The sequence below is a fragment of the Gavialis gangeticus genome, unplaced genomic scaffold (assembly GCF_001723915.1).
Source record: "Gavialis gangeticus isolate Ggan-Ray unplaced genomic scaffold, GavGan_comp1, whole genome shotgun sequence".
Lineage (NCBI taxonomy): Eukaryota > Metazoa > Chordata > Crocodylia > Gavialidae > Gavialis > Gavialis gangeticus.
Genome location: NW_017728995.1, coordinates 66,518,104 through 66,531,418, shown reverse-complemented (window position 1 = coordinate 66,531,418; position 13,315 = coordinate 66,518,104). Strand labels below are relative to the sequence as shown.

At 46.2% G+C, this 13,315-nt stretch overlaps 1 protein-coding gene across 4 annotated transcripts in view; it reads right to left on the bottom strand.

Moving 5' to 3' along the window:
- The window catches only part of VPS8 (VPS8, CORVET complex subunit), a 193,963-nt gene that overhangs the window by 29,095 nt on the left and 151,553 nt on the right, over positions 1–13,315 (bottom strand). For all 4 annotated transcript variants that reach the window (XM_019503787.1, XM_019503790.1, XM_019503789.1 and 1 more), the window contains 2 exons: positions 8,147–8,316; positions 4,828–4,996 (listed from right to left, as the gene is read on the bottom strand). In XM_019503787.1, the coding sequence (XP_019359332.1) occupies positions 4,828–4,996; positions 8,147–8,316 (339 nt within the window). The remainder of the gene's footprint in view (positions 1–4,827; positions 4,997–8,146; positions 8,317–13,315) is intronic.

Sequence of the window (13,315 nt, the reverse complement as noted above, 5' to 3'; positions counted from 1 at the left end):
ATTAGTATATTTAATAATCATAAATGTTGCTTTTGTTGTTGTGTATTCCTTTTTTGTTGAGCATGTTGCAATGAGAGAGAAAAAAGAGAGACAAATAAGAGAAAGAGGCGAGAGAGAGAGAAAGGAGAGCAGAGAGAGAACCAGACACACACACAGAGAACCAGAACACACCCAGAACAAACACATGCACACACACATCTAGAACCAGACATGTGTGCACACAGGACCAAGCAGAGGCAGACAAACACACAGAACCAGATGCACGGGCACACAGACCTGGGCTCCTGGGCTAAGTCCACTCTGAGGCACGCATGCACCTGCCAGTACGGAGCTAATGCCAGAGCCTGGAGCAGATGTTTGCAGCCTCCTGGCTGCAGCCAGCTCAGGCTCTGGGTAGCTGCTGCCAACCACGACAGGGCTTGCAACCACCCAGCTGCCTGCTGGGAGCAGCCCGGGCTTCGTGGCTGGCAGCAGCTGCCTAGAGCCCAGGCCAGCAGTAGCATGCCGAGCAAAATGGCCTTGCATGCTGTGCTCAGCACACGTGCCAGGGGTCCCCTGGTCTAGAGGAAGGAATGGAAATATTCAGATAATTTTTTCTTAAAAAAACAAAACAAAAAGAAAAAACTCTCCATCATTTTAAAAAGTATTCAAAAATACAAGAACTGAACTATGTACTGATGATTTCTTCAAGTGCATTTCTGGAAGTCTGCTTTAAAAAGTAATTCTGTAGAGACATTCAGCTAATCTGCAGAAACTGGGAGGCACTTTGGCAGAAAGGAAAAGTCTCTCCCCTTTTCCTAGTAGCTCATGGCATAAAGCCTCAAGCCAAGATAATGAATCTGTATCACAATAAGAATTTTTTTTTTAAACGATTCTATCAATACCATCATTTAATGTTCTTCATTCTACCTTGGTCAACGCTAACTTTTCTCCATTTTCCACAAGTGCAGATTGTAAGGGAACTGGTATAAAAAAATTTGTGCACACAGAGTAGAGAGACAAAGAACATTGTCTGTTGGGTTGTCACTTCACATATAAATCTCACCAGTGCTGCAAAATTTAAACTGACAGTCTGTGCTCTGGCAGAGCAGAGTTGGTGCTATGAAATGCACTCCAGATGCTCAGTGGCATTTCCCAGTACCAAGCTATTCCTAATTCACAGCCTGCTAACGAAAACAAACATCTAAATGGAGGGTTTCACAAGGGATTTAAGAAAGGCACTGGATCAGACCAAGAGATGAATGAAACTAAGTGTTCAGGGCTTCAGGACAGTTGTAATAGAGTATGTTGGTATCTGCTCATAGGATTATATACAAAGCATTACAGAAATGTGAGGGGGTTAGTTTTCCAGTGGCTGGGCAAGGCACGATTTGAAATGGCAGTGCCAAAAGCTTACTTTCTTCCTTAGGCAATGTCATTTTCACTGGATGAAATTTTTGGACATGCCACCTAAAACCGAGAAACAGTATGAGATGCACTGGGAAACTACTTGTTCTACCAAGGTGGGGGTGGGGTGGGAAGGTTGTAAAGCGAGCGATCAACTATTAGTGTCTTGGTGTCAGGAGAGCTGTAGCTTCAGCAGAAGCTCTCCGAGTCCCTGAAGTAATTGGGAATGAGGCCAAAAAACAAAAACCCTTGAAGACTCATACAAATAATTACACCCTTTCTAGTGTTTGGGATGACAATATCAATCGTAAAACCTTCAGGAAAGATTCATTTTATTTAAAGCTACAGTCCCTGGTTTTGTGTTTCACCATCTCTGAACCTTGGGAGAGATTACTTTAAAAAAAATATTCCACTGACAGAAGATGATCAAATTTCCTTCCAAAATTCTCCTTATCTGACAGAGAATCCCAAGACAGATGCTGGTAATCTGCAAGGGTCCAATGCAGGGGATGCATGTTGTACTCAAGCCTGACAGCCAAATATTGTTGCCTTTCATTCATTTCCTGAATTTGATTTCTTTTTAAATAAATAAATACTGTAAGATTTCAAACAAACTTAATGAGGTGAGATTTCTGAGTGGAAGGGGCTGGGCACTGGACACTGTGACTGCAAGTCATAAACAACACAAGCACAATTATGCTAATGCAATTACTGGTCTCCTGATCAGGAGGATTTTGAATGCACCATGCTACAGGAGATCAGAGGGGCCTGTAGTCTAATAAATTTTGGCAAACTCTAAACTAATCATAGGTGTCACAGGATGGCAAAATGGTAAAATACATGAACTCTGTACGTGACAAAGGACATTTCACATACCCGACAACTCATCTAACATCTCTCCCAGTTGTACAGTCAGTCCAATAAAAGGCATCACCAAAAAACTCGTTGCGTCTCAGATATTCCTTGGACCATCAAGGTTACAACTACACTCCAGCCCTAGTACAAACTACACGAGGGTGTTCTAGAATGGACATCCAGATGAAGGGAAGTGTCCTTAGAAAGGAACCCAACTATGGCAGCAAAAATGAATACAGATGTTAGAGACAAAAGAGTGTTTCAAGACCAGAAAGCCAAAAACTACACGCGCACACACAAAAAAAAGAATCTCTCTCAAGACCATCAGTAAGTGAAAGACCATGAGAGAAGAGCCAATGCTACAATTAAAGGAAGTCAAGGCCAGCTGAGCCTCACGGCTGTACCAGCCAGGCTGGCTGAAAGAGCTGTAGTGCTCCTCCATGGGCATGATCAAACAGAAACAAACCAGCTTGGCTTTTCTAATCAAGTGGAACCACATGGTATCAACATACAATATTATCAAAACCACCATAAGAGTTATTGCATTGCTACGTCTACCCATTTACCTGAACCTGCAGCAGTTCCCCACGTGCTGAACTCCAGTGCATGCAGAGGCAAGAGGCCTGACAGCCCCCTCGGGGTGTAACCAAGATAGTTCCTCTGCATCTAGCCATCTCTATACCTCCATCTTTATCCCTGGACACTCTTCCAGCCACATGTCCCACTCAAGTTAGCCACGTTTCTTCTGGAGTTAAAAAGAGGCTTTTTGGTGACATAAGTTTAATGGCTGGCTTTGTTATTTTTTACCCCTTGCTATTTTAGGTAGGTGCGATTTAAAGGCAGCAGTTTACACATTTCCCACGCATTTAAAGGATAAATATCACAAACTTGAGAAAGGGACACGACAAGCTGGAGGGGACTCTCAGGGCTCCAGCAGGCCAGAGCCAGCCTGGGCAAAAGAGAGGAACCACCCTTGAAAGAGCATGTGCCACAGAAGGTAGGGAAATGGTGTGTTTATGATTATTTGTGTTCTACTTGCTAGGCCACACTGGGTCTGTCTGGTGTATTAAGAGCATAAGCAATTTGGGGCACAGACTAGTGGCAGTAGCTTCCTCCCTCAGATCCTGGCTGAAAAACAACCCATGCCTGAGTGTCTAGAGGCTACTAAAGCAGGCGGCACTGAGCTTTATTTATTCAACTAATCATCCACTAAGAAAATTGGGGCCAAAAAGTCATGAGACACTGCGATAAAATGTCAATGTCAAGTAACTTTAATTATCAAGAGGCCATTTCTAATATTCTAAATTTTGAGAGTTACAGAAAAAAAAAAAACCCTCTCTCTGTCTTCACCACAGCAGTTGTCAAGTCAATCCCTTATAAAAGTCATAGCAGGATAAAAGAAAGTGCTTAGATTGGAAGTCAGGAGCTTGCTTTAGCTTGGAGGTCACCATCACAAGCACTATATGCAGGAACTGTTCACTTTTCATTTTCAAAAATAATATATAAAAAGGTTTGGGCTTGGAATTGCTCCACACACAGTGCTAGGGATGTCTTCCTTTCTGTTGCTATTAAAGGATTAATACAATACAACTGTGGAGACTCCACTGTGCTCCCATGCACGCCTCAGAGATTATTTCTCAAAAAAGTTTGCCTCCTAGCAGAAAGCTTTTTCCTACCTGCTCCTCCCTCCCCCTACAGAAGCTGATGGAAGTTGACTAATGCAGTTAGCTATCTTCTGATCAGAACTGATTTGGTAGAAAGTGGAAGAAAACTTGAGCAAAACACTGTAAAAATGTACTCAGACACCAAATTACTTTGCTTTTAGAAGCTGAAATGCATTAATGGGTGTGTGTGCATGTGCGTGTGCGTAAGGGGTGGAGGGTGTTATTTTCCAAAGCAAAGTAAATGAACAACATACCTTGATGCATTTAGGGGAAAAGCCCACAACCCCAGCTTCCTTTGTAGCATTCACCAGCATAACTCTGCTCTTGGAGATGCATTATTCAAAGGGAACATCTTGGCAAGCCATCCATTATTTATTTTTACTTGCAATTTACAGTATCAAGCCAAGGACAAAGTAGGAGTTTGCATACAGACAGTTTATTTCTGGGCTGCACCATACACTGACTTCCTTCAGAGGCTCTTTGCCAACTGAAATCAGTGATGAAACAAACCCATCGTCAGTAAGTTACTGTTTTTATGAGGCTGACGGCATCGCCCTCCAGTACAAAAAATGCTCAAGCTCAGGGAGTTTGGAAAGGGCTAAAAAATTCCGTCTTCTGGGCTGGTGGTCCTTGGCCCTGGCAGTCTCTCTCTGAGGTCTGCATCAGGGAATCTGCGCAAGATGCTGAAATCTAAATGCAGGGGAACTGCTCCTGATGACCAGGCCCATGCCCTGATACAGCAGATGAAGCAAGAAACATTTCTACCTAGCAGTCAGCCTCCTTTCTTACAGACTCTCAGGAAATGAAGCTGGGCTCCACTTATGGGAGAGGAAGTTCCTTATCCCTTTATCAGTCAAATCTAGACCACGGCAACCAGTTCAGTCTGTTTGTACTCTGGGAGGAGCCCTCCTGTGATGCTTACCTGAGCCAGAGATGCGCTGGTTCCTTTTTTCAACTCTGAGAAGCTCTCACATAGCTTCCCCCCTTTGCTACTGGAGTTACATTTGTAGCATGTCCATCTCATCAGCCCTTGGGTTTGCAGGCCACACTCTTTGCTCAGCAGGCAGAGGGAGTGGTAGAGATGGCCACAGCTGTGAAAACAAGGGAGGAAACCATTGCATATTTCCCAAGCAGGGTAATACTGCATGGGTATTTACCTGAGTGAGTAAAGCAATGATTGAAAAGGAGATTTCCAATTGAGGGAAAAACCTACCCCCAAGGCCTGCTTACCTATAATGTCAATACACAGAACAATACTGCTTCCACGCATCACACCCCTGGGCAAAGTCACACACACACAGCCCAGCCAGAATCACATTTGCTGACAGAAGTACAGCAGGACACAGGGGTAGGACCTATAGCACTGAAGACACAAGGACCCTGCCCTGACTTTTCACCGACACCTATTCAGAAGCAAGTGTTTCATGGACAAGAGACTGGAAGTGTGGGATCACGGTCACAAGGTCTTTGGAGAACCTTGGTTACAGGTAAAATACCTTCAGATACTGAACGATGGTCCCTGATGGAGATCAATGGCCCCATGTGAGAGATCAACTGTGACACAAGGCAGACCTTATCATGCTTGCATGGCTCTGTTCTTTCCCTCCTGAGAGATCCTACAGCAATGGTCCCTAACCTTTTTTGTTTTCTGGGCAAAGACCACACTCCTCATCTACTGGGGAAACACATATCTGTGGCAAGCAATAATTTTCTGTGGCAACAAGCAACACTGAAGGGTCTTGCAGGTGAGCTCTGGGTTGGGGACCACTGCTCTAGGGGATTGCATTGGACTCTTGCACCTCCCTGTCCTAAAGTCTCTTGCTATTTCTTGGCTGTTGTTCCCTCCATCCATGGATGGGACCATACACTGAGCATTCATCTTTGTAGGGTCCTTTAGTGTGACAACACCCAGCAGTATGTCTTCATCTCTTCCAACCCTGCTACTGCAGTTCAGACTACTTCACCAGACTCTCATGGAAACCAAGACAGATGAAGGGCTAGCTGGCTGAGACTTAGCCCTGAGAAAAATTGGATACATTTACTCACCTAATCATTACTATGCAAATAGTCCTCATGGTGAGTTTTGCTGCCCTCATCCGTACGGGGGCAGAATCAATAGGACCTGCCAAACTGTCCATCTAGACCAATATCCTGCCTGCCAGTGGTAGAGAACCCAGTGCTTCAGAGAAAGCAGCCAAAAAATATTCCATAATGAGAAATTATGAGCTGAACTCTTCACAATTCTGGATGTTTTGGATGTTCTCATTATGCACAAGGCCCATGCTGCCACTGAAGGCAGTGGGAGTAGGCAGGCAACTGCTGAACACTAGGGAAAATCCTACTATCAAAACTCTTTCTGTTACCTGCTTCTTCCCATCATCCTATTCGGAATGTCCTAGACAATTCCTGGCTTTGTGCATCCAGGATAACACTTACAAGTCCCTTCTGCAGAGAAGCACCAAGGCTTCTGGTAGGTAGCAAACAACTCTGGACTCAATACTGGTGTTCCACACCACTTGTTGGTTCAAAGACAAGACTCCCATTTGTTATATTTTATCAAATCCAATCCTGGAGTCCTCCCCCATTATTTTTTTTAGGAGGCATTACCCCTTAAAAGGCAACAGGCTGCCATCTCCTCTGTGCATGACCTGAACTACATCCTCAAGTAACAGGGATGAGTTTGTGCCTCTGGTCAACATATTACACAGTTGTACTCTCACTGCCACAAGCAGTCTTAAAAAGGCTAACCAGCCTGCTGGCTGAACCACTCTGATAACTAGGTGTTTTCCCCAGCTGAATAGCCTTGCATCTGCCAGGGGTATGTAGTCTAATTAAGTTAAAGATTGTCCTTTGCCCACTTCAGGCATTACTAGGAACAATGAGGCCCCTTCCCCTGGGATCAGCACTCTCTGCGGGTGGGACTGGATGCTAGGGACTGGGGCAGGGATACACATCTGGAAAAGGCTTAACATGGAGGCAGTTTAACCAAGTATGCCAAAGCTCTATGCCCAGGGGACTGAGGGGATCAAACTCTTTGGGACTCCAGAGACAGATCAGTGTACCAGTACCCTGATGTGGCCATGCCTCAGCGTCCCTTCTTCAAAGCTAAACCCAGCTGAAACAGTTACAGTGCAGCTCCTTTTCCTACAGCACTCCCCAGTCCTGCAAGGCTGTTCTTCCCAGTCCACTACTGAGAGCCTCCCATGTGAGTCACCTCCTGCTCCAGCTTGCTGTCCTGGGCTCACTGACCTTTTAAACTGACCTTTTCCACTGATGTCACAGGTTTGTGGAATTTTGCATGCACCCACAGGAACGGGTGACAACATGGGACCCTAACAAACTCCATATATGCCAACAAAGCATGGCTGGAATGGGTTAGTCAGGGGTGATCCAGCCTTGAGCAGGGGGCTGGAGCAGATGACCGCCTGAGGTCCCTTCCAGCTCTTCCCTACAATCCTATGAACTCCAACAACAAAGACATGATTGTTTCTCTCCTTTATTTATGCCTTTCACAGGCAGATTCCAGCTTCAGAGAAGGGCAGAAACACTTTGCCAAAATACATGCTGGCATAGGACTCTGTCTACAGCCCCTCTATTGGCATAAAACATTTCCTAGAGCACTCTGCAATTCCCCTAAAGGCTGCAGGCACTGGGACACAGTGAAGGAGGCAGGCCTTCAATTCCGCCACAAAAGCAAAATAAATGACTTTCCTCACAGTGGGGGGCAGCTTTGTGTCTTCTGTAGCAAGCTTCAGCACTTCCCAGTCTCTGTTCCACTTTTCTTTGTCTGCCTGATCTCCTGAATGTACACGACTGTGGCTGGCGGAGGCATACCCACGCTAGCTCAGGTATGATAACAGCCTAGTCCTGGCAATGCAGAGCTCTCTGCAGGCTGCAAAGTGCTACTGGAGAAAATGGACAAGCTCTTGGTACGATTTGGAGCACAGGGCTCCACTGTTATCACTTTGGAGTGAACTAATGCAAAGCTGGAGTGAGCTACTGCAAAGCTAGTTGCACCTTTCGCTGCAGAGAGGATGTACCCATAGATTGCGAGCACTTTGTTGGCACAGTGCCTACCATGATGAGATCTGATCTTGGCCAAGGTCTATATGGTCTGGAGGCTGGATAAGAGTTTAGGGGAGTTCCTGTTTCAAATCAAGTAAGTTTCTCCCATCTTTTATTTCCCATTGGCCCTTTTTCTCAGCCTTATTTTGAAGACACACACACGTCTCTATGCTTACCTGAAGACAATGATTTCATCAGCGGTCTCTTGCCTTCTCTTGTATTGCTGCAGACAGATGCAACAATAATCCTGTTTTGGGGTCAGCCCTCTGGTGACAGAGGCTCTCAGGTTGCAAAGGGACCAGTGGAGATCATGGTTTAGGAGGTTAGTGGTAGTCTCTAGAAGGGTCTGCGCAGGAAGACAAATGCACACAATAGTGAAGTCGTGTGTCCTCTCACCATGCTGCAGACATTTGTCACATGACAGTTCATCATTTTGAGCACCTTACAAAATAAAGAGCAAAGGTGCAGCTTTTCCGTATGCATACCCTAAGTGCCACCCTGCTAATACACAGCATCCCTTTTCCCCTCCTCAGGATAGGTTAACAGAAAAAACAGCTCTTCCCCTTTAGAGAAGTAATTACAGTGCTCATTTTAATACTCTTGAACAGAATCGTTGAAAAACAGCTGCAATACTCCAGGCTTCCCTTCTTGTCCTCAGCCTTTCTAATAAACTGTCTGCACAAGGCTATTCCTCACATCCACCATTTTATTGAAATTACATGGAAGATATAGATGAAGTAGGAGCTGTAAGCTCAAATACACTCCACTCTTCAAGTATGAAAATACTAAGAACTGCCATCTCCCGGGATACAGACAATTCTGCCTGGCTGAGTTGTATGCCATTACAAAGTTAAGAACCAGGGGCATTTTACTGTGAGGAATATGTTTCCCAGGCTGCTGTATACTCGGTTCTGTTTATGATCTCATAGCACACATGAAGAGGCCTATTAAATAGGAATGAACATTGTTCAAGCCCCGCACACCACCTACAAACATTCTGCTTGGGGTTTTATTTTTTTTTTTAGAGCTCCCACAGCACCATCAGGCGGAGAAATCACCAGCACTCTTCCCAGACACAAGTTCAAAGCACTCATTACAGACCTGGGAGCTCTGTCATGCCCACTACCTGCAAAGGACTTTGAAAACTGAGCACCACTTATGCAATTCTAAGGTTGCTGGAACATCACCTTGTTATGTGGTTGCACAAACTATTATACCTCTCTTGAGGTGGGAGATAGTTAAAGACTGGTTAGATCGCTGTATAAGGAGCATCGCACAAGCATCAATGCCACAAGGTCCAGGAGACTGGCATTGCAGGTCTGGCTTACTAAATATCGAGACAGAGGAAAAATCAAAATGCAGTGCGTGAGCAAACACAGTGCACTGAAGCGTCCTAAAAGAGAAAGACTCAGCTCAATCCAAGGCCTTGAAACTACAGGGATGACAACTATTTCCATCGCTAACATATGGATAACAGTTGGCATGCCATGGTGGCAACCTACAAGGAAAAGCTAAAAATAGAAATTATTTTTAACATTTAGTCAGTAGTTTATTATTGATATTAATTTTAAAGTTAGCCCTACTCCAAAAGGAGCTGAAGAATCAGAGTAAATTGGGAGCTGGTGCACAAATTCGAAACTTGGCACTACATGCATCTCTGAATCTGGAAGCTCCTCTTCTTTTTTCTAGTGGTTCTGCTCTGGAGACAGCCTTTTCCCCACAAGCCACCTTTGTCCCTTGGAGGGAGATGGGTGGTCTGCTCAGGGCTTTCCATCTGAGAGATGGCCTCCGCTACAGCTGTGGAGAAAGTCTAGCACAAGTGAGGCAAGACTCCCTCCAGACAATCTGAATGGCAGGCTTGAGCTCCGTTAGCCCTAGTCTTGCTCCCATGACATTGCAGAGAGGTTTCCTGTCTGGTGGAGATGCAAAGTGGCAGTCAGATGCTACAGTGGAGTCCTCTTCCAGTGATGACAAAAAGGTAAAATCCTGAATGGTAACAGTCTTTCTGCCTAGCGGTGAGTTAGGAGGAGGAGCCCAAGGTCCTTTTTGTCACAGAATGAACCACAGGAAGAGACATCTGAGCCCTGGGATTCATGACATAATGGAGAAGATTGAAGACTTCAAGGCAGAACGGAGCCAAGAGACCAAGAGAGGCCCACTCCGTGGCCTGCCACAACTCGCACAAAGCCCCGTGGGGAGGGAATTCTTACAGGGAGAGATGAGACCGTCCAACAGAGGGACTCAGGCTGAGGGAGGTAGAGGAGTTCTCCGGGGAACACGTGCAAATCAATGCTCTGATTGGCATAAGAGCAATGTCATAAGTGAGGCCCCTCCTCCATTTGCCTCGGAGGGTGATATCAAAATAATTTATTGTGGGCTTGAATCCAAACACTGGATAAAAAAAAAAAAATTCTTAAAAGGTGAGAGTACCCAAACTAGGAACCCGTGCACAAGAACCAGTGGAGGGTCACTGGTGCCCTTTACTCTCAACAGCAAGACAGTGCAGCAGCAACAAACATCTTGCTTCTGAAAGGAAAGCGTCTCATGCAAGTGCATGTCAGTTCAGCGCAATGGTCCTCATCTCCTCTCCTCGGGATTATTTAAGAGCATAAGGTCCCACCAGGTTAACTGGCAGAAGTGTAGGGCACTTCACAAAACTGCACAGACTGTGTTGCTGGACTCTTAAAAGGACAGAACCAAAAGGGGACAGCGTGTTTTCAATGCTGCCAAATCACGGCAGATCAGAAGCCACCTGCCACCAAGAGCTGATGCAGTTTCCAACTGACCCTGACAAACAAGGAGACAATTATTCTTCACGCTCATTGCTTTTAAATTGGAAAGAGTCCAGCAGATGACAACAAAAATGGTTAAAGGGCTTGGGACATGATTTACGAGGAGAGGCTGAGGGAACTGGGCTTATTTAGCCTGATAAAGAGAAGACTGAGATGGGATTTAATAGCAGCCTTCAGCTCCCTGACAGGTTGTTCCAAAGAGGATGCAGCTGGACTCTTCTCAGTGGTGGCCGATGACAGAACAAGAAGCAATGGTCTCAAGTTGTAGCAAGGGAAGTTTAGGCTGGATATTAGAAAAAACTCTCATTAGGAGGCTAGTAGAGCCCTGGAACAGGTTACCCAGAGAGGTTGTAGACTCTCCCCTTCCTTGGAGGTTTTTAAAATCCAAGTAGACAAAGCCTTGGCTGGGATGATCTAGTTGGGGCTGGTCCTGCTTTGAGCAGCAGGTTGGACTAGATGTGACCTCCTGAGGTCCCTTCCAACCCTCATTCTATGGTTCTTTCACTCTAAGTGATCCTTCTTGGACAAGCCTACATGTGGGCTGTCAGTCTTCTCAGTTATCATTGCCAGACACCTGGATCAGGCAGTTAACCCGACAGATCATCAGCAACTGGTAAAAGTAACCGACTGTTATTTACTCCCTGCCTCCAGCCTCAAGCGACTCAGGAGTCTAAAGGGAAATGGGGACCTAATTCCTTGAGAAGAAAGTGCCCTTCAAGCCCCATCTCCCTGGGAGAGGAGGACAGGATGAACACAAAGGTGTCCCTCATGTCCAGGGTTTTTCTTTAGAGCCAGGAAGGGGTGAATCCAGACAGTGTTTATTGGCATCCCCCTTCACTCCTCTCTTCCCCCTTCCCCCCCCACTTTCAGACATACTCCATACAGGAACAGTAGCAGACGCAGGCAGGTTCCTCCTCTCCGATGGGTGCCCCGGGTGCTTCCTGCCAGCCAGGGAGTGAGTGGGGAACAGGGGACCCACCCACTGTTGCTGTCCCCTGCTGAGCTCAACTGCAGCCCCTCACAACCTTCCCAATTCCTTTCATAGGGGGAAGGGGCTCCAGAGATGCTGCAGCTGGGCTCAGCAAGGGACAGCAGCGGCAGTGGCAGGTGGGTTCCCCTTCCCCACGCTTGCTCCCCTGGTTGGCAAGGAACATCCCGTGGACCAGGCAGCGGAGGAACCCAGACTCTGTCACCATTGTTCCCAATTGGAGCAGGGCAGGAGCAGCTCCACCCTCCTTATCCTACAGAGCCAGGTGAACACAGCAGGAAAGGAACTGGGTTCTTCTAGAGGTGATCCCAGTGCAGTCAGGAAAGGCCTGTGCACTGTAATCAGCTTCTCCCTGAGGAACACTAGTTTCTCCAAGGAGGAGGGTGGAGCACTGTAGGGGCCTGGGCTGCCATCTGTTAACAGGCCTGGAGGATGAAGTGTGGGTCTAAGCAATCAGCTGTTCAAGAATGCAGAGGGTTAGAGTGGCCACACATCCTTCCTCGCCCAGATTTACTGTGGGCACTGTTCCACTCTCCACAGGAAGCTGACTGGTTACTCACCTCAGGGAACAACAGCCATGCGCAACCATATCAGATTGGGTCCATCCATTCAGTGCCCTTCCTCGTTGGCAGTGACTTCCAGTGTGGTGAAGCAGCTGCCCACCTTTTGGGGGAAGTGAACCTCATCTGCATCCAGGATGCACAATCCCAGTAGCTAACCCTGGAGTTCACATCCAGGTATGCACTGCCAGCGGGGCACAAGGGAACTGCCAATGAACTTAAATTCTTGAGTTCAAAGCAGTTCTGCTGCAAAGAGCATTTTGGTCTGGCACCTGGAACCTGCAATTTTGGCAGTATGGCAATACGGGAAGGGCACAAAAGACTCCAAACTTTACACTTATTATCAATTCTTGTCATCTTCTTGGATGTGGGTGAAGATAAGCTGACCTGCCACATATGGGAATGTACAATACTCTTATAGCAACATGAGCAATTGCTTATGTGGCAGTAAACACTAAAAAACCCCCACCCATAAACAAAGAGTTGTTTCCATTATTTTTTTCAGCATCAACATTGTGGACTGAATGCAAGGTTGGATAGTGGTGACAGAGAAAGGGGGAGAAAGGAAAGTCAGGGCCTCAGTCTTATGTCTGCTAAGGTCCAGATAACAGCTGGAAATCCACAAAGTGATATCTGGAAGATGGGCTGAGGAAGACAGGTATGGAGTAGAGAGATAACATGCATCGTTTGACAAAGAAGAATCAGACTCCCAGGGACACAATTCAGTCAGAGTCCAGTTTCACACACTGCCTGCTAAAAATCTATGAAAAGAAATCAGACAAAAGTTAGCCTGCATGTCCCTTGAATATAATACAAGGAAACAGCTGAATGGCTCCATGACAATACCAAACACCTGCCCCAAATGACATATCCATGGTTCAGGCCCTGGGAATCTTGCTGATCTACTGAAGGATCATGTGGTGTTAAAGTAGTCAGGCATCCCCAATTTCCCCAGAGCACGGGTCCCTGGGATGAAGCAGACAGCTGTACTGTATAATCAGTATT